Source organism: Brachionichthys hirsutus, chromosome 2 (genome assembly GCF_040956055.1).
Source record: "Brachionichthys hirsutus isolate HB-005 chromosome 2, CSIRO-AGI_Bhir_v1, whole genome shotgun sequence".
NCBI classification, from domain to species: Eukaryota; Metazoa; Chordata; class Actinopteri; order Lophiiformes; family Brachionichthyidae; genus Brachionichthys; species Brachionichthys hirsutus.
In genome coordinates, this window is record NC_090898.1 from 15,505,963 (window position 1) to 15,527,078 (window position 21,116).

Sequence of the window (21,116 nt, forward strand, 5' to 3'; positions counted from 1 at the left end):
TTAGGATATCGGGAGAAGGAGGAACGGAGGAGGAGGAGATGGAGGAGGTGATGAGGGATGCTGACGCGTCTCCAGCGCTTCAACAGCTGTTCTCCTCCGAGATGCTTCCGCTGGAGGCGCGGCCTGGTGGAACCATCCTGCACTTAACACGCATTTAAAAACACGCACGCAAAGCACGCCGTGCTCGAGGTGAATGTTTAACCCCCGTGGTCACTTCTATCGGGTGACTAAATGCGCACCGAGAAGGCCTTTGGGTGGCCGGCCGGGCGGCTGGTTGCTATAGCGACGGATATTATTAGTTGGTGCAGAAGTAGCAGAAGAAAATTAGATTCATCAGCATCTGAAAATTAAACGGAGCAAAAGTGAAACATCCCGGAGTTCCAGTTCTTTGTTTTGCGTGTTTATTGGAGGAGAATCCGCGGCGTTGAGTCTCGACCGAACCATTTCCCGACCTCGCTGCGACTCTAAGCAAGAAAATGATCCATAAATTGCAACCTATAAGATAAAAGTACTTCAGATTTTAGCTCCAGACTTCAGCCGGTCTTATACCTCCATGCAGGTTGAACAATGATGGACTCAAATAGTATATATGCTCCCTCCGGCGGGGGGGGGGGTTCTCAGCGGAGAATGGAGTCCCAGCAGAATATCTGCATGGTGTGCATGCTGCAGGATATTTTGTTGGGGGGGGGGGGAGGGGGGGGGTGCTGCTGCGGTTTGGGTGCGCTGCACACCCCACAGTTGTATGAGATTATCTAAATCCAGCGTGAATGGACCTGACACCATTGTCCCAAACAGCGGCGGCGGCGGCGGTCGGTGATGTCACCAGGAGAGCGATGATAATACCTTCAGGTTCGGCAGATTACAGCTCCGATGATGAGCTGGAGGATTGCTATTATCTCATTTATTATCATTACATTTAGCCCAAACTGACAGGGGAGAGTGACTCGAAAGAGAAAAGGGGAGAGAGGGCCGGATTAAAACAAACCCGCTCTGTGAGCTGGCTTTAGTTGCCATGGCAACGATCATTACCTCGCACTTGGGAGAGCAGGAGCAAGGAGACAGAAGAGGAGGAGGGGGGGGGGAGGATGGAAGGAAGGAAGGAAGACGGGACAGAGATAGGGGACGAAGACATGGAGCGACGACGTAGTTGTGGGAAAATGAGAAAATGAGAAAATGAAATGTCAGATTCCAGGAAGAGTGCAGAAATGTCAAGGAGAGGAGGTCGAAAAAAAAAAAAGAGTGATTCCTCAGTGCCAGGGGGAAACTTTTTGAACTCCGGACCCCCTCTCGCTCCGACAAGAAGAGATCTAGAACCCGATCTCCAGAAAATGTTAGCGCCGGTCTCATGGAAGGGTGTAAAAAAAAAAGACATAAAAAATATCTCTGGGATGCGCAAACACCTGCAGGTGAAGGGAAAAAAGTACGAGATGCAAACTGTTGATTGTGTGTTTGGGAAGGGGACGAGGGGACGAGGGGACGAGGGTTACTCTGAGGAAATGATGGACGCTGAGAGGACAGGAAGGACAGGAAAGCCCCACGTGCCCGGTGGAGGCTGTTGTCCTGGCGATTCCACGTGACCCTTCGCGCAGCACACCTGCCGGAGAGAAATCAGTGGCAGTTTCTATGGCGACAGGGTCAACTGCGAGAGCGCCAGAGGTGGCGGTAGGAGGGACTGATGGTCCCGAACGCGGCGCTCAGTGTTATTTTTAAACATTGCAGGTGACGGCCGGACTGGGGGAGCCGCCTGGGGCAGAATGATTGCCACGGGAGGGCAATTGCATTTCAGCGCTGGCGAGAACACCCCGAGCTCGACTGCCTGTGATCACATGACCCATGACTCACGCTCAGAGTGACCGGATGCATGCGGGACTCTCCGACGCGCGTCTCTCCCTGTGAGCCCGAGGTGGGACAGTCAGCTCAAAGCCCGTGTCGGTCTGCGTTTCAGTGTTCCGATGGAAACTCGGCCCAAGACAGCTCCTCCCTGAAGCGCGTAGCTGTGGTGGAAGACTTCTTCGACATCATCTACGCCATGCATGTGGAGATGGGCGCCGACCCCGGAAGAGCGCCCAAACACGCAGGCCAAAAGAAGACCTACAAAGCGGTGGGTTAACCGGCTCCTTGTGAACGCTGGAAGTCAAGTCACGGTATTTTTCAGCCACAACTAAAACATTTTTTATTTTGTCTGAATTATGAGAACTTTTCCAAGAAATTCTATTTACATAAAACAGTCCTTGCATCGATAAAAAACGTATTTGGAAAAATGCAAAAGACATTATTCAGACAATATACTCCTTTTTCTTTGACGTGAGCTTCATGAAATATTACTCGGGTGTTTGAAAACAAATGAGCCCAAAGTGAGGCCGTACTTCCTCCCGACGTCTGACTGCCCTCGACTAAAGCGAGGCAGACGCTACAGAGATAAATGAAACACACAAGGCTATTGTTTTATTCTCATTTTTAGCATCAGGCGTTACCAAGGGAACCGCTAACCACCACCTTTGCCGGTGAAGCACAGTGCGTGTGGAACAAAGGAGGTGCGGCCTCGGGTCTTGCTACATCGCTTTGGTGGGGTGTTGAGGGGGGCGGGGGGGTTATCAGGACTTTGGTACTCATCCTCTCCTCCCTCCCGCCCCTGAGGTTTAAAAAAAAAAACAAATTCACGGAGCAAATCCCCCCCCCCCCCCCCCCCTGCCCTGTAGAGAGGTTCTGTCACGTCTCATAGCGTGTACCCTTTTGAGGGGCCAGCATCACTGGGGCAGGGCGTAATATGGAACTGTCACTGTGGCCTTCTGGGAGGTGCACGCTCCTCTGGGTGGCCTTTCCCTCTCAGCTGCCTCAAGGGGTTAGGAGGGATGGGCAAAGGGGATGGGGCGCCGTGGCAGTGGTGATGTCGGCGGGCCAGTGGGGGGTGGGCACTACCCCCCCCCCCCCGCTGCCTCTCCATGGTCACGTGAAGGTCGCATTTTATTTACAGGGAAACGCTAGAGGAGGGTGAGGAGGGTGACGACCGAAAGAGGAAGGGGGGGCTGAGAACGCGAGAGGGGAGGCGCCGATAGGAGTCGGCCGCACCTGAGAGAGCAGTGAGCCGGAAGAAAAAGATGACAAACGAGCGCTTGCATTTTAGGATATCAAAGCAGAAATATGTGGAGGGGTGCAGCTGGAATTAGGCCATCCGGAGACATGAAAGAACCCCCCCCGAGGGAGGATTCCGCCTCATGCCACCCCCGAGATTACACGCCATCACTGACCCCCTAACTTGCACACAAAAACACAATGCATATATTTTCTATATCTACCTCTTTTTTTTTTTTCTGCCCTAACACCAATCTCCTTTGCTGGCTTCCCGCCACAGATAGCAGAAACCTACGCCTTCCTGCCCAGGGAGGCGGTGACTCGGTTCTTAATGAGCTGTGGAGAGTGTCAGAAGAGGATGCACATCAATCCCAGCACGGCAGAGTTCAAAGGTACCGGGCGCACGATGGCATCTGACCCGTGCACGGCTGGCTGGCTGCTTCTGCCGCCGTCAGTCGCTGATATATGCTGCTTTTTTTTAGATTAACCTTTGAGACCGGAGCATTTCTCATTTTCGTTTTTCTTTTTGCGATGCATGCTGAGATGGTTTAAAACATTCACGCTTCTACTACAGCATCACTTCGTCCTGATACTTGTAGAAATGTTTTCTTTTTGTTGATATCTGAATAACAAACACGGTAAATTCTCCTGTCAGGCGTTCAATCTGAGCTCGTGAGCAGTTTGATGTTTAAGCGTTGAGGAGTTTATACGTCAAAACCCTTATTAATAAAATATATAGTGTGCATCTATCGCTGACATGATAACAAAGACTCAAGGGGACAACATCTCTGGGACTGTCCAGGAAGACGATGTCAGACTCCCTCTAGTGGCCTGTGTGCGAACTGCAGACCGCTGACAGGCAGCGTTTGCGTCAGGTGTTGCACGCAGTCCAGGGAAATGCTTCTATTTCTACCTTTGGCAAGACATTGCAGCAACTAAAAGACTTGTTCACAGAGGGAGTGAAGAACTTGTTCCCTGAGGGTGCAAGAACATGTTTATTTATTTATTGGTGTAGTATTTCTTCTTTTGTTTTAGAGCCTGCGAGTGCTCTCAACCAATATTTGTGTTTTCACCCATGTCTGTGTTTTTTTTTTTTGTTGGATTATCGGCAGGATTATGCAAAAAAAGACATTTCTATTAACTTCAAAGGGTGGATGGGCCTTAAACCATTACATTAATGCTTTTAAAATGTGCTTTACAATTTCCCAGGGAATAATTATCTTAGTGAAAAGTTATTTATATGAGCAAGATCTTCTCTCTCAGATTTAATGATTGCTGTCACAAATCAATGAACCCTCTGGCAGGGCTATGCTGGATTTAATTAAAGGGTCCGTTGGGCCCTGACGGAGGTGTGAGCTCGGCTTTCTCGTCGGACATGAAGTCATCCTTATTTCTCGTAACTGGTCTCCTTCCTTTGCTTCCTTTGTCAGAAAATGACAGACCAACCTCACTGGTCCCGGACCTCATCGATTACAACATGCCTCTCACTGCCACCTACCTGAAACAAATGAAACTGCAGTGCATGACTGCCACAGAGAGAGTAAGTATTTCTCTATTTATCTATATTTGCATCCTGATGAAGAGTCAGACTATATTTAAATGTGTACTTGTACTGTCCCCCATATTGTGATTTACAGCAAAGATAATGGTCCTGCATTTATTTTATCTCTATTTTTAGATTTCTTAACCATGAAAACAAACTTTTAACAATTGGATTCACACTGGTATTATTATTAGTTTAAAAAGCAAAAAGCACACTAATGGTGGATTCTTCTGGGTCTATAGATCCAGAGCTTTTCAAGATACAACAAATCCGTTTGTCCACTACTAATTCCACAGCGTCTTGGTGAAGGCAGCAGAAACAGAGCCTCCAAAATCGTTTTGTTTTGAAAATTTAGCCCGATTTCAACTGGATCTGTTTCCTCTGGTATTAAAGACAGGACAAATCCGCTGACCTGTGGAATCGACTCAGCTCTAAATATCTATATCTAATATTAAATGCACAGGCAGGCCCAAACACAAGTGTACCCCCCATTTTATGAAAAATCTCCATAACATCCACAATCCGGATCCGATCCTGATGAAATTCGTTGGTAGGATAGAGATCCCCACCCTCCACCAATGTGTCAAATTCCATAAACATCGCTCAACAATCAACCGAGATACTGAGGAACAAATCTTGAGGCTCCATTTCCTGCAACGTTAATAAAACATTCAAAGTGATCCAAAATTCAGGATCTCTCTTGGATCATCACCAAAATGTGATCATCTCTTCCTGGAAACATCCCAAACATTTCTGGAAAACTTCATCAAGATCCATCCGGAACTTTTCGAGTTGTCCTGCAAACAGTCGGACAAACAGACCTCTGGCGGAGGTAATAATAACGCACCAACCTGAGCCGTCCTCCTTCCGGGAGGAGGAGCCAATAAAGCTTCTGCGCTGCGTGACGTCACGCGTGACAGCGAGCGCTCTGACGGGGGGGGGGGGAGCTGACAGGAGCCGCTGTCACGAAAAGTGCATGGGAGCGGCGCTCGATCACGACGTCTCGCACGCGTAATTAGGATTATCCGGAACGATGAGCCAGAATCTGATTTACCGGTGAGTACAAATGAAACGCTGATACTTGCTGCGCGCAGCAGAACGCGCACGGCCGGCTATTCGACAATGAACCACGGCGCACGGTTATTCCAGTGTTGGAGGAGACGCGCAGTAATTTGTTCCGCGTCTTTTGGTGCCGGTTCACGCTGGATCTATTCCTGCAACCGGCTCCCAACGCGCTGCGCATTACTCTGCAGAACTTTGGGCATTGTTGGCGCATCGCCTCTCCTTGTTTTTTTGCTTTGTGGTCCGGAAACAACAACGGCGCGTAAATTGCGCTCAAGATGTTTTCAACCCTTTCCTGTCCTTTCTAGCCAAAGTTACAAAAACATAAAAAATAATAATAAAAAAAAAAATGTTGTGTTTCACCTCCAGATCTCAGTGAAATAAAATCTTGTTCTATTCTAAAATATTTGAGTAACTGTCACCGATTGGCTCTTTTTTTTGTGACGCACCTGGTCTCTCAAAGTGACCCCCCCTTAATTTCGTTTCAGTAATGATATTACTTCCTAAAGCCTCGACAGTAAAACTACAATCCGAGCCTCTCCTCTCTTTTTAATGCTCACTTGGTACCTAATGGAGCTGCCACTGAGCATTTTGGCCCCCGACGCCTCTTCGGATGCGGATGCTTATTCCCAGGCGTTCAGGCCTCCTTTGGGGGGGGGGGGGGGGAGGATGACGAGATGACGAGTGGGTGTTTCTGCTCTGTTTCCTCCACGGTTGGACTTTGGCTCCCTTCTGGCAGCTGACACGTGACGGCGTTCACACGGGGTCAAAGAGAAGTCCCCATTTACGGGCCTCGCGTTGCTCTCTGGAGCTCAGCGCCGGTCCGAAATGTCTCCGCGGCTCGGCAGATGCGTGAATAGTTCCAGAGATTATTCCAGCCCGCGTTGCTAATCCTTACTCCCGCGGCTTTGCCACAGCACGAATCTTTATGTAACAGAAACAGGAAGATGACTTAAGAGAGGATACATTCCATTTTTGTAACCCCCCCCCCCAGCAGCCAAATGGAGACGATGTCCATTAGGGGGACACTTCACAAATGAATGGCACTGAAAGCGACGAAAGGACAAAATCGAAACGCTCCTATTTGTCGACGCGGTTCCTGGAGGACCAGTTGACCAATCACAGCTTTGGAAAATGCCTTCCAGAGATCCGGAATGACGTTGATGAAGAGTCTCTTCTTCCTCTCCCTCTTTTCTTCTTCATGTATTTTTATTTTTTATTTTTCTCGTCAAACGTGTGAGGGTCGTTTCTTTCTTGTCTCCCGTCAGGATGACAGTTCTGTGAGCAGCGAGGACATGAACAGCGCTGAGCCCACGTGGGTCGCAGGTGAGCAGCCCCCGGTACCTGAGCCCAGCCCGACCAATGGGGACGGAGCGGGCGACCCCGCGGCCGCCGTTAAGGACGAGGACGGTAAGGACCGCGCCATCTTGTGGTTAACTCGGTTTAAGAAATAGAAGGTAAACCCAACCGGCTGCACCCCCCCCATCCTAATCCCAATAAATCCACCGCAGCCCCGGGCTATTGCATGCCCCCCCCTCCCCCCCTCTCAGGGTACAGGGCTTAGCGAAGTGGGACAAAGGCCGACGGTAACCATGACAGATTAGGAACCGCCGCAGACGAGACTGGAAATAAGAGTAAACGGAATAAATGTGGAAAACATCTCAGTAAAACCCCGTCAGTCCCTCCTCCTCATCCTCCTCTCCATCCCGCGTCACAGATGTCCCCTTTCCACCCGAGCTTTTATTCACCCCGACTGCCGACCTCCATTCTCACTTCCTTCTTTAACGGCTTCAGAAAGCGCAGAGCGAGGCAGGAAGTCCCGCCCCCTGTTCCCTTACCGAATCTGCGTGTTCATCCCGTGCTGTTGCTCCTCCCTCCCTGCCAGATGACGCCTCCTCCTCAGAGAGCGGCGGCGCCAACAGACAGCCGGCCCTGGCGTTCCCGGAGGTGCCGCCCGTGGGTGGGGGTGGGACCCCCCCCGATGGCGTGGCCCCTTACGGGGAGGTGACGGAGAATGGGATGGGCGCTCCTCTGGACTTCATCGCCTCCTCACCCGTCTCCTCCTCAGAGGAGCAGCCGGTCAATCTCAGCGACAGACTGCTGGCGGCGGGGAGCTCGTCGCCGAGCTCTTACCCCGTGGACCTCAACAGGAAGTACCCCCTGAAACCGGAGTACCCCAACAAGGTGGGGATGCTCGTTTTAGCGCGTGAAGCTCAAACTATGAACCCGCGTCTACTTTCAAACGTGTGTGTGTCCCCCCGGTCCTTCTAGTCCCCTCCTTACAGCTCGGGAAGCTACGACTCCTCGAAGACGGATCTGAGCATGAGCACCGAGGACCTGAGCTCCAGCCGGGCGCAGATGATCGACGACGACGACGACGACCACGACGACCACGACGACAGCGACCGGATCAATGACGCGGAGGGTTTGGACCCGGAGAGACTCAAAGCCTTTAACGTGAGGCGCCTGTTTAAGTCCGCTTGGATGTCGGAGAACAAGTGATTGGCTGTCGAATACCGATGCCTCCGCCCCCATCCTTCCGTTTTCAACTCTCACCCTCGTTTTTCTGCCCCCCTCCCCCCTCCCCCCCCTCTTCATTCCCCCGTCAGATGTTTGTGCGCCTGTTCGTGGATGAGAATCTGGACCGCATGGTGCCCATATCCAAGCAGCCCAAGGAGAAGATCCAGGCCATCATCGAGTCCTGCAGCCGCCAGTTTCCCGAGTTCCAGGAACGCTCGCGCAAACGCATCCGCACCTACCTCAAGTCCTGTCGCCGCATGAAAAAGGGCGGCCTGGAGGTGGGTGTGGTTGAAATCCAGCGAACTCCAACTGTTTCACGTTCATAATGTACGAAAAACAAAAACCCCCTTGTCCCCAGATCCGACCCACGCCTCCTCACCTCACCTCCGCCATGGCTGAGAACATCCTCGCCGCCGCGTGCGACAGCGAAAGCCGAAACGCCGCCAAGAGGATGCGACTCGACGTTTATCCGGATGAGGTAAAAGTCCAGGCGGCTTGCGACCGCCACGCATCATGAAAACCAAACATCAACGACGGCGTTCCACACAAAGGTTCTCGACACCTTCCCGTCCCGACAGGATGAGCCCGCCTCCGCCGACAAACAGAACTCCGGTGACCCGGCGTCCGTGACCCCGTCAGGGTTCTGCATCTCCAGCGCAGCTTTTACCCAAGACCAGCTCTACACCAACGGGGGCCTGAACTACAGCCTGCGGGGTTACGGGACCGTCGGCGGCAACCAGCAGAACCCCGGTGCCGCACAAACCAACGGTGAGAAACGCCCACTGGGCGGGGCCTTGTTTTAGCTGCAGAGCTGCGCTTTGTATCCGTCTTAAATCCTCACCTTCGTTTTCGCAGGTCCCACAGATCTAAGTATGAAGTCGGTCGGACCAAACTCCTCCTCCTCCTCCTCCTCCTCTTCTTCCTCCTCCTCCAGCGCCAACAGCCACGGACAGGGAGGAGGAGGGGGCGGAGCTTCGGCTCAGCTCAGCCCGCCGGAGGTCACGGCGGTGAGGCAGCTGATCGCGGGGTACCGGGAGTCCGCCGCCTTCCTGCTCCGCTCGGCCGATGAGCTGGAAAGCCTGATCCTGCAGCAGAACTGAGCCGGAGGCCCGGTCCCGGTCCGGGTCCCGGTCCGGGTCCCGGTCCCGGTCCGGCCCTCCGGCTCTTTGTGTATGTATTTGGGCCGGAACATATCATGTGCTGAAAGCTGTTTGTTTGTTCGCCCACCTTGACCTTAGTGCCCTGTTAACAGTAGCCGCCCATCCCGCTCGGTCCATTTGTACCACGCCAACCTCCATTCGTCTCAGGAAGCGATGATCGATGCCACTTCGTTCGTGCAGATGTTGCCGAGACTAGAAACTAGATGTCGAAGCGATTTGTTGGCGTCGGCGTCGGCGGCGCGATTTGATGGGGCCAATTCTAATGGATGGCGCTCTCCAAAACGCACGTCTGAATCGCGTTGTCAGAGGACATGGATGAACCGTTGCTCAACCCCCCCCCTTCCACCTACCTCTACACACGTAGAGAGGAGAAGAAGCGCACGGCAGTGGTTGTTGGTTCTCGCCTGTCGCTTCGAGTCTGATTACTTTACCTCGGCCCGGCGCCGCTTGGCGATCCGGATGCAGTCATCACCCAACAAACTGTAACGGAAGTTATTTTACTTTCTATCACGGGACCGTTTCTCATTACTTGAAGGCTTTAAAGATTTCGTGGGTGTGAAAATAGAAAAACAGTCAGGAAAACAAAAACAAAAACAAAAAAAAACCAACGAGATTAATATATTATTCAGACGCTTGCTCCTGGGAAAGTTGATTAAAAAGGTGCAATATGGAAGATAATCAATCACGTGTGCGACTCTGCCGAAGGAGTTTAAGGCAAGAGCAGAGGAAGAATCACCGCAATCTCCTCCCGCTCGACCCGCCAAGTTGCAAAAAACAAACAAAACAAGAAAAAGAGGAAAAGAACCGATCCCAGGCAGCACTGTAGCCAAGTTCAACGTTGTTTGTCCTTCTTGCTGACCTCATGACTGAGGCACTTTCGTGTGTCCGTCGACGTGGACCTGACCGAAAGACGAGACTTAAATGTTGCACGGCTTTTTGTTTAAAGTAATCTTTGGGGTCTTGTTGTGAAGGAATCGTCCTGCGAGTGCTCGTTGAGTTCAAACGGGCACGTCGTCCGCCAGTCAAACGAGCCCCGCCCCCTCATCCCCACAACGTCCGTTTGGCTTGAATGGATGCGGCGCAGACAAAAGGAGGCGTCCGCCCCGCCCCGTCCCTCTCATTCACATCATATCTTCAACACATTTTGACGAGACAATCTTTTGAAAAAGATGTAATCTTGCATCACAGTGTGTGTGTGTGCACGTGTGTGTGCACGTGGGTCTGAGGACACAAGAGTCCTCAAAGCTGATCTAGAGCACAGTCTCACAACAGACACTTTTAATGGTGAGTCACTCAGCACAAAAACCGTGAGTGTGAGTGTGAGTGTGTGTGAGTGTGTGTGTGTGTGCGTGCGCGTGCGTGCGTGGTGTTTTTATTTTACAATGTTTGTACGTCATCAATCTGTGACGGTTACATTTGACGGGCTGAAACATTCCGAACAAGGACATTGACTCTGACGCGGCTATAAAGGCTTGCACCTTTTATTGATCTGTCTATTGTTCTGTATCGATCGCAAATCCATCTGTTATTTAACACCAATCGGAGAAGTTACCGGCCCGTCGGCCACGGCTCAGACACGGCAGAAGCAGCGCTCGCGGTTATTGAGAGATTAAATACTGAGATTACGGCGTGCGGCCCGGAGGAACGTTCGGGGCGGAACGTTTGTGGGAACGCCGCGTTTCTGATGAAACGGACTCACCTGAGCGCAGGTGTTCTCTGCTTCATGAAGCGCCCCCTTCCCCTGTCATACCACACCTGTCCACACTTCACCTGTAACTCAGCGACGGCGTTTCGGTCTCGTCTCATTCCCAAATCCATCGAACATCCGCTCCCAGATCCTTTTCGGTGTTACACCACGCCCCCCCCCTTCCCGCGTGCTGGAGCTACTGTGACCGATGACGACTTGTGTTCTTCTTTTCTTTCTTTTTTTTATGACGCCCAATGGATTTTCTCTTTGTATTGACTGGACATTGTGAATCTATCGGTGTTGATTAAAATGCCCCGGTAGCTTGTGGGTCGCTCAAGTGTTCAGATAAATGTACTGTATAGCTGTACAAAGACATAAAAGACGTTTTAGACTTTTTTTTTTCCTGTGGGTACAGCACTGTAAAAAAAGAAAGAAAAATTCAACGTGGTTTTAACCCTTGCCTGTCTTCATTTCTGATTTGGTAGTAGTCTGTATACTTCAGCTGTTATTCTATCATTTAACTTGTTGCCTCTCCTGCTCCGGTGACGGACTGTAGCTCCGGGCGGGGCTCGTACTGTAAACCTGTGTGAAGCTTTGTATCCCCCCCCCCCCCCCCACTCTGGTTTTTGACTCAGTGAAAGTGTGATGTTTACATGTACAGTTTTTCAGAAAACTTGTGTTTTGTCTTTCTCCTCAGCTAAAATCTTAATCTCTGTACATTTGCCCCGATATATATATATATATTCCTTTTCGTTGTTTCATTGCATCCAGTGCAGGCGTGACCTCTCGGGTCACGCGGGGCGGTAGCATGACGTGACGGCTCGGTGTTGTGTTAGCTTCCAGTGTTTCAAAGAAAAGAAAAGGTAAAAGCAAGCTTCACAACTTCTCAAAGTGGACCAGCAAATATTTATTAAGGACCAAGATGACTTTAGTCAGCTGTTTTAGAATACTATTGTGGCCTAAATGGAGATCGGTGGGGTGAGGTTCATTTATTATATTGCATTAAGTGCTCAGAATCTTTCAAATATCCCGGCTCACCTGACTGGTACAGTAAAAGGTACACTTTGACCTGTTGTAATATCTCATGAAAGCCATTCCCCTCTCCTGGCCTTTTTTAAGGGGGAAACCATAAACCTCAGGAAATACGAAATCTCCAATTTTTGTTTCTATCCGCTGATTTCTTCTGAAGTGAGATTTTAAATCTCAAACGAAAACCATTAACATTTATATGAGATGTCTATTGTTTTGTACTCTTGTCATTGTGATTTAAAGGTGGAGCTTTTTCCAGTAAATGTGACTTAATATTTTGACTCTTTTTTTTTGGAGTGTTTATACGTATGGATATTTATTATTATATGTGAAACTACAAAAAAAAGAAAAAGAAAATCCTGTTTCATTTGTATGTTTCATGCAAACCTGTGCAGGTGAGATTCTCTCTGCCTCTTACATATCATTAATGAGGGACCTGTGTTTGTTTGGAAATAGCGCTTTTTCAGTGTTGCATCAACGCTATGAAAAAAAACTACAAAAAAAACAACAACAGTGGTTTACCAACAAAAGAGCTGCAAGGCTTGCCTCGTCTCCTGAGATGTCAGTCGTTGAATAAAATAGTGCGATGAGCATCCAATGGGGACAAACCTTGTGGGTTTCTTTCTTTCCTGCAAACATCTCTAAGCAAGTATTCGATTTTAGCCCTTGTCCACTAGGTGGCAGTAGAGTTCACATCATGCTTTACTATTTGGACACATCTCAGTTTCCAGAAGGACCCATCTGCAGACATTTAAATGCAATAATTAAGTTTGTCAAGCACACCTACCTTTGTAATTCACTTTGTTCTCTAATATTTAACAAACACGTTTTAAAAAAAAAAGTGGCAAAAAAATAAAAATCAGCTGAAGTAACAGCAGAACTTCACAGGAGCTGCATTTATTTAGGATTTCCACATGAGTAAAGGTCCTTAAACGCAGCGATCAAATCAGGATCACTTGATTGAAATCTATGGTTAAAAAAAAAAAATCTAAAATCTAGATGAACTGTGGCCTTTGAGGGTGACTCTTACCGGCGTGGGCGCTTCTGTGTTGACATTGAACGTCCTCCATGACACGTGGCGAGCGCACATGTTCCACGTTGTCCGTTCGTGCTGTTGTTCAAATATAGATCTGGAACCGGACGACACCCGATTCCCTGCGGACGGTCCAAAACCCTGACCCTGCAGATCAAACATGAGTCAACAGACGATGCACGACGCCCGGAACTCTCGATGCACGTCTCCATATGCAGCTTTAACTTGTCTTCTTTGTGCACGCAGCGTTAATTCAAGGGTTGGATGCCTTTGACCCACATTCCTGATTTATCTTTGAGGCACATGATGTGGACGACGCTCTCTCTGAGGCTGTGCACAAGGAATGACGATGTAACAAGTTTCAAGGAAGGCTGAAGACAGGAAGAGATTATTTTGGCCAAATGCATCTGAATTCACGTCATCTCCACGTCCATAAATCTATTACGTACTTTCAGCTGTAGCTCTATTTCTTGCAGACAAAACGGAACAGAGACAAACCTACATATATTCAGTGTCTGATCATCCACGACAAAGAAAGAAACATGTTCAAAACCAAATGAAAAACGTCCAGGAGCTGCAAAAGGAAGACGTCGGACAAAGTCCAAAATGATTCATGTTCAATGCTAATGTGGGTTTATGCAAGTTAAAATAGATATTCATCACCATTATTATTTAATACTTGTTGAGCATCGATGGTGGAAAAGTTTGAATTCAAAATGTTTGACTGCAGCAAATAAAAGCAATAATAACCTTTCCAAAATCCTTCCCTTAAAAGGTTCCATTTGCACTTCAGTGCAAACTTTAATCTTAAAAGTATTTACTCAACACGTTTCTATGAAATGACGCAACATTTCCAGCATTCCCTTGCGTGTTTTTTTAGTGCCTTTCGCTCATCGATTTTGACTCTTTATTTGTACCCTGTAAGGATTCAGAGAATTTGTCCTGTAACTTGCACTGTGAACTTTGCACACAGTGACCCCCCCGGCGACATGAGTATTAAAAAAAACCCACATCCACAGGGGGAAACTCCAGTGTCATTTCCGTGAAACTCGAGTGTGTGTTTGTCCTTGGCTGGGGCCACGGGATTTTTATAGGCCCATGTGCTTCTGCTGCGTTTGCGGGACTAGAGCAGCTTTCTAGGCCAGGCTGGACGGATCGGCGGATTAAGAGCTGCTTTGAAAACCCCACTCATGTCTTGGTCGTCGAGTCTTAACCCAACACGTCTCTCTAAACGCTCCACTTACAGCCCTGCACGCTGCATTCGCCCGTCACTCTGACTCCACGTGGACCTGGCCCCTTAGAACTGGACTGGAACCAGACTTTGCTCAGACTGGACTGCCAAAATGCCAGCTACCTTTTCTTACCTGCGTCTCGATTTAATTTTTTTTAGAAACGGCCTTTCAGAGAACTAGGATGGCTGTTTTTTCTGAATAAAATTATTAGAAATTCTACAAACTTACATAAAAACTTTCACAAGTGGTTCATTTAGCATTTAAGAATATAGAGAGGGATTGCAGGAAAGCTTTGGACCCCCCGCAGAGATTTATGGAGTGAACAGAATGTTATGACAGCGAGTGGTTGGATTTAGCAGCAGCAGGTGGGCTACTCCATCCTCACGGTGGGAACGTTTTAAGCTCGGCAGCAGCTCCGTGCAGGAAGAAGCTGCATCCGACCAATGAGCCGCTTCCAAACATGCCATTACGCAATTGTTGAGGTGTTACATTTCAAATGTTCAGTACTGCACGCGTCTGGTCCAGAACACTCTGCGGTTTAATACAAGTCTTCTGCAGACCCGGGTTTTTTTTTAGAACGTTGACCTACATTCAAGCTCAGGTCAGGCGTTATGTAAGATATAAGCTCCTCAATGAATCGTTGCTAATCTATCAAGGCTAAACAGATGAGCTCTGCTCAGCAAGGAGGGTGCGTTTGTTCCTGGGGGGTGCGCTTGTTCCTTTGCGGAGCTATGAAACAGTCCACAGTCCGCATGAGAGCAATAAAACACGACATCAGAGCAGCCAGTGAGCTTTTTATATTTATTATCATTAACAGTGTAAAGTCTCAACAACAAAATGGAAAAAAAAAAAAAACTTTTGGTCATAGTAGAAAGAAACTATACATCTAGGCAAACGTTGCTAACTTAAGCTAACAAGCACCGCCGCCAGCATCATCTCCACCTCCAATGGATGGCAAGATGGGGGGAACGGAGGAGTGTGGGGGGGGCGCCTACGAGGAAGCCGGCGGTTCATGCTTTTCACCGTCTTCACTCAGTTGTCGGTTCAAAACCATTTCCCTGGCGATGCAGGTCACCTGACCGTTGGCCACCGTGTAGGTTCCGTTCCTAAAAAGACAAAGGAATGTTTGAAATCGAATTTAATCAACTTAATATTTTCGATAACGGCACCACTCACTTTTCAGATCCGCTCTGCAAGCCGCTCTGGTGCTGTTTCGAAAAGAAAAATGACGTCCACCAGTGGCCAGAATCTTGCCTGGGAAGTCCTGCAGACAAACAAATGAAAAAACAAGTCGGAGAGGAACCGGGTTTGGTGCAGGAGACGCGACGCTTTGCGACGTCAGTAATAACCAATCGAATATTCCTTCACACCTGGGTGGTGTGGAATGACCTCGCCGGAGAACTCCGCACTGCCGCAGGAGCCGCTGCTGGAGGACGATCCGAGACGCCCTGCGACACAGGAAGTTCCCGTTAGCGCCAGAACTCGCTCACAGGAGGCCGCGTACGAGCGCAGCCAATCTCACTCACTTCGGTAGTAATCGGTAGTGGCGATGAGGGAGCCACTCGACGGAATTGCTGCCATTTTCTCCGACCTGATGCGGAACGCCGCTCAAAAGATGGAAAACGGTAACCTGGAGGAGAATATATTGGAGACGCGTTATTCGGCTGGATGTAAAGCGCTCGGGGTGACCGGTTACCCCCTCTTTCCGGGCCGTCATCAACAAATGTGCTGCATAGAAGTGACCTGGAAAAAAATATTACCCTGGCCTGCTCATCACATCAGAAATTATAGCGACCGGCTGCTCCACTCAAGCTTCTTAATGGCAAAAATAAAATTTGTATTTTGAAAGTAGTTCATCAGAATGGAAATTCTGAATTAGTTGGAGGTTTTAAAGAGCAGCAGATGGATTTGTGGATTCCAAGAAGCAGATTAATACCCGTCTGGACAAGCACACAATGTTTTAACCCTCCAGAAGGCAAAGTCTCCCAGTAATCGGTGTTTACAAAATGTGTCTGGACTTTTAAAGAACAAGTTAATCTAATATTTAAATGTAATATTTTAAGAGGCACTAAAAAGCAGCACAGTACACCACCTTTGTAGTTAAGATGCAGAGGATGACTCAAAACAACAACTTTAAATGTTACTAAACTCTTTTACCTTAAAGATGCTGCTGCTGGAACCAGATCCGGGTCTGAAGGTTCGGATGGATTCGATTAGAGGATATTCGAGTTGTTTCTGTGACCCATTTGACGACCTACCCTTCCGAGACCCGTCGGCCAGCTCGCCAGCTCTAACAGCCCGGCGGAGGGTCGGTGGGCTTTTATAGGCTGTGCCCATGGCGCGTGCTGCGGAGGCACGGGGCGGGGACTGTGGCGCCACGCCCCTGTACAAAACGTGATGTTTGTTCTGCGAGTGGACCGACTGAACCCGGTGACCTCATCAGAGGCGAAGCTATCTATCTTTACAGGACAAAAATAATTTGTGCGGGGAGCATTGGATGGTTGTTTTTATGAAGTCATATCATAACATAATGTATGTTTATAAAGTTCTACAAATCAAGTTGCAGTAGAGCGATTCGGGTTGTCAGTGTCCCTGGTGGTCTAGTGGTTAGGATTCGGCGCTCTCACCGCCGCGGCCCGGGTTCGATTCCCGGTCAGGGAACACGCTTTTTGCCTTACACGGTTCCAAAACATGTAAATTACTTGGTTCACACAATACAACTAAATGTACTTAAACTATTTATTTCTCTACAACATGGTAAATAGTTTCGGAATACGCCAAATAAGAAGTTAAGACTCACCATTGAAGTTTATAAGGAGCAAAGATACAGACTTCTATCATCTCGTTGCAAATAAAAACACACATATTTTTTTATATCTCATCTAATGTTTTTCATAAAGTCGTAGTTCATCGTAAAACCTGTAATATTTCGATGCATTTTCGTCTGGGAATTTCAGTTTCCAAGATGAATAAAGGTCGAGCAAGCGGTTGTACGGTGGCCGGGAGGTGCAAAACGCTTGAATCCATATTGTCAAATACAATTGAGAGCTCTACCGCCACCTAGCGGTTCAGGATGGCAACGTTCTCCCGGTGACTAAGAGTTTCACATTTACCCTTAGATATGTAAAAAACAACAACAACAAAAAGAACACACACCATTTCATTGACTTTAATTGAAAAACTGAAAAGTACAAAAATACTTCCAATTATTGATATTTTGTTTTATAAATGTCGCAATTATCAGAATCAGAATACTTTTATTGATCCCAGAGGGAAATCCTATTTGCAACAAAAAATAGAAAGAAGATATTAAATTTCCTTAATTCCCCTGAGGGATTAATACATTTTTATTTATCTATCTATCTATCTATCTATCTATAGATTAATTAAATTAAATTACATTTATCCAACATCCAGAAACATATTCACATAATGAGACTATTTTTAAAATCAGAAATGTTCCAATTTAAAACATTTACATACAATAATATTACATTAGTTACATTGTATTAATACGTGAAAATTTACATGAAAAGGGAGCAAGGTAAAATTCTTTCACGCATAAGAGGTACGGTTGAGTTTTACGGGTCCGTCTCATCTGGCGTGACGGGGGGATCTCCTTTCAAAACCGGCGCTGTCACCACTATTTGCCAGACCAGTAACTTTGTCCTGTGTGAGAAAACAGTTGATCAATACAGAAAGAACATTGCGTGCATGCTGTGTTGACTCACCTTGGCATTGCCAACCATCTCCTCAAAAGACTTGAATGTGGAAGAATGTCTAGTGGGAAATGGGGGGTGGGGGGGGGGGGGGGGGGTGACACATGGTGTTTTTAATAATCAGACTTTTTTTTTAATACTAAAGAGCTTTACTGAACTTTTGCTTCAGCGGTAGGAGGTAAAGGTAGGACTTGACATGACAAACATTCACGGGGTTTTACCTCATGGATGGGACGCTCATGGCGTGGCTCAGGTTGCTGAGTGTCGCATTTAAGAGCCAGAACAAAACGTGTTATAAAAGTGACAAACAGGAACATCACACAGAATCAGAAAAATTAGAATAAAAAAAGGAGAAAAAATAGTCACACAATCTGACAATTTCTGTTCAAATTGAAAAGGCATGAATCGGATACAAACCCAATGTTCTCCACCAAGTAAAAAAAATCTGGATTTGAGTCTTAAAATACTGAGCAGTTAAAAGCAAATGTTTATTTTTCATTCATGATAAATTATTTTATTCGATTATCACAACCCATGCTACTAATTAATTTATTCATATTTTATTTCTGCCCCACTTTAGTGCAATATTTGGTTTTGATGTGACAGCTCAGCTATACAAAGATGAAACTTTGCTTACACATGCATTTTGGAAACACACACACACACACACACACACACACACACAGATCTTACCGCGGCGGACTCGGCAGCGGCAGAGCTCTGTAAGGATTAACACAGATAACGTCATTCCAGTTTCTATTCCATGACAACAGCAGACCTATTAGCTGCTCATGCTGATGTGCAGCTGCACCAGTGTGATCGGATTATGGTTGTTTACTGGTCCCACACACACAAACAAACAAGAGGCCTGAGCTTTCTTTTGTTTTGTGGGGCGTCCTCCCCTCCTGCGTCGTCGGGGTTACTGCTTTATTACACAGACTGAGAGATGGATATTAAACAATGTAAGCATAAGATGTAATAAATTAAAACATCATTCTGGTTCCGATGTTAAATTACACAGAAAGAAATTAAAGTACAGAATATAAACATTTAAATTTATTGGAGGAAAAAAAGTGCTTTAATTTTTTTTTGCCAGCCAACACTAGTTTCTCATGATATTTCTTGGTCTAACAGAAATATAAATATAAACCCAGTTTGTTGCCCATTGTTTGATCTCCTGCTCATCCATATATGTATGAGTTTGTCATTAAATTTTGTCTGCTAACTTTTGTGTTTTATGAACCCTCAAACACATTTGAATGATGAATGAGGAAACTTGATTATTTGGAATTTAGTAGGGAGGAGCCTAATGTGAGTTTACCTCATCTCTGCCAGCCTCCTGGTGACGGCCACGCCCACGTTGGACAGTGCCGATGATGTCACGTGGCCTGCGTGAGAGACACTTTCTCTTGTTCTCACATATCTGCAGGTAGAAAGGAGGAACGGTCAGAACAAACAGAGAACAGGAACGTAAAAAAAATCCACACACAACCACAACATAAATCAAACGGTGAACAAGCCCATATATGGCTACAACCCATCTGGCTCTCAATCAAACACTGAAAGCTTGTCCTGCTGACGCCCCGTTAATACCACCGCCCCTTGAGCTAAGTCAGCCTGTAAGGCTATTTAAAGGGCACCAATCCTGCTTGACCTGAAAAATCCCATCACTTGTTCCTTGCAGCAGAGCACAGGGCAAAGACGCTGGGAAACAAACCCCAGCGCTGTGATAGGATAGCGAACAAGATGGCCAACGCTCACATGTCGGAGCGGCCGATGTCGTCCAACGTGGAAGAAGCAGCGAGGTATCTGGAACGACAGCAGCACGTGCACGAGGCTGTAGATGATTGCGCTTCAAGTCATTCGTGTGCTGTCCACTTGTATGTAACCAGTGGAGACGCTAAGAGTCTTAAACTGCGTTGGGAAATGGAGTTTATAACCGTCCTAATATTTAAATCAACAAAGAAAACACCAAACAAAAAGCTCGACTGACTGTACAAGCAAGCAACTCACGGGGACGAGGACTGGACATCGTGCCAACCTTTGGACAGGTTCTGCTTGATGTGACTGAGAGGACTCAAGCCGAGCTGCCTCCTGACGTCCGCTGCGTGTTTCTCTTTGACCAGCAGCACCTGTCGCAAAGTCTGAATCTCTTCCTCCATCTGGAAGGAGGACAAGAACCGGAACGGCGACGGCTGTGAGCTGACGCTGGTGGGACACGCGAACATTTCCCCATCTGAGGTGATTAGAGAAACAAGAAGCTGCGTCACCTTAGCGAGTTCGAACCGGAGATGGTCTGCGTCCTCCTCGGGTCGATCCGAGGGCGACCGGCCATTGTTTGTCGTCCTTGTGGAGAAGCTCCTGGGTGGCGAAGCCCCAGCAAAACCTCCCAAAGATCAGAGATAAGTATGTGGGTTAAAATTACAACTCAATTAAAAACATTGATTTAAATTACATATTATCATACATTAGATTATTTGCAATGATAGAAATATTAGAGATTTTATACTATTAAAAAAAAGACACAAGGAGAGCTCCTGAGTCTATGCTATATAAACCCAGGAGCTCTCCTTGGTGCTGAAATGAGCTCTGTCTGGTTAGCTGGCTAATGCTAGTCGGCTAAAAGCTTATCCTACTTGTTGCACGCAGCAACAGAGCTAACATTAGCCATGATAAACTCTCTGAAAATATTTTACCTACAGATTAAAATTAACCAGAATGTCGGGATTTTTTTTTATATTATTAAAAAAAAAAAATGAGCTAACTCTTACCAGGTCGGTTCATCGCTGCTCCCGTCACGGCGGAGGGATCTCACCTGCTAAAAGGTTCCAGCGTCCCGCTGCGGTCAGCTCAGCACGGCTACGTCACACACGCGCACGCGCACACGCACACACATGCGCTATACTAATCGATTATTCTTATTACAAAATGTTGCCATTAATAAAATATGTATTGCATGAAAAATATAAATCCCAATATTTACTGGTTGTGATGTAAAAATCTGAAAACAAATTCCTCATAACTCCCCTAAGATCTCCGTAAATAATTAATCTGTAGAA

General features: G+C 47.4%; 3 protein-coding genes and 1 non-coding gene across 4 annotated transcripts in view; 2 read left to right on the forward strand and 2 right to left on the reverse strand.

Moving 5' to 3' along the window:
- LOC137902029 (nucleolar protein 4-like) overlaps positions 1-9,297 on the forward strand; it is an 11,129-nt gene extending 1,832 nt beyond the window's left edge. Inside the window, 10 exon segments of the mRNA XM_068746078.1 lie at positions 1,946-2,101; positions 3,353-3,464; positions 4,503-4,612; positions 6,946-7,087; positions 7,563-7,861; positions 7,949-8,134; positions 8,287-8,475; positions 8,556-8,675; positions 8,776-8,965; positions 9,053-9,297. Coding sequence (XP_068602179.1) covers positions 1,946-2,101; positions 3,353-3,464; positions 4,503-4,612; positions 6,946-7,087; positions 7,563-7,861; positions 7,949-8,134; positions 8,287-8,475; positions 8,556-8,675; positions 8,776-8,965; positions 9,053-9,297 — 1,749 coding nt within the window.
- A 5,828-nt stretch (positions 9,298-15,125) lies between these two features.
- On the reverse strand, positions 15,126-16,628 carry LOC137903821 (pancreatic progenitor cell differentiation and proliferation factor A-like). Its single transcript, XM_068747981.1, has 5 exons — positions 16,496-16,628; positions 15,865-15,968; positions 15,709-15,786; positions 15,515-15,602; positions 15,126-15,444 (listed from the first exon to the last, which is right to left on the reverse strand). The coding sequence occupies exons 2-5, from the start codon at positions 15,917-15,919 to the stop codon at positions 15,330-15,332; spliced, it is 336 nt and encodes a 111-aa protein (XP_068604082.1). The 5' UTR covers positions 15,920-15,968; positions 16,496-16,628; the 3' UTR covers positions 15,126-15,329.
- A 299-nt stretch (positions 16,629-16,927) lies between these two features.
- Positions 16,928-16,999, forward strand: trnae-cuc (transfer RNA glutamic acid (anticodon CUC)). The gene has a single exon. It is a non-coding gene; the product is annotated as a tRNA-Glu (tRNA).
- Positions 17,000-17,932: 933 nt separating this feature from the next.
- LOC137898802 (tumor protein D54-like) lies at positions 17,933-20,841 on the reverse strand. The gene is made up of 9 exons (XM_068742856.1): positions 20,829-20,841; positions 20,328-20,443; positions 20,071-20,219; positions 19,819-19,866; positions 19,379-19,480; positions 18,751-18,777; positions 18,279-18,314; positions 18,070-18,118; positions 17,933-18,007 (listed from the first exon to the last, which is right to left on the reverse strand). The coding sequence occupies exons 1-9, from the start codon at positions 20,839-20,841 to the stop codon at positions 17,933-17,935; spliced, it is 615 nt and encodes a 204-aa protein (XP_068598957.1).
- Between the last annotated feature and the right edge of the window lie 275 nt (positions 20,842-21,116).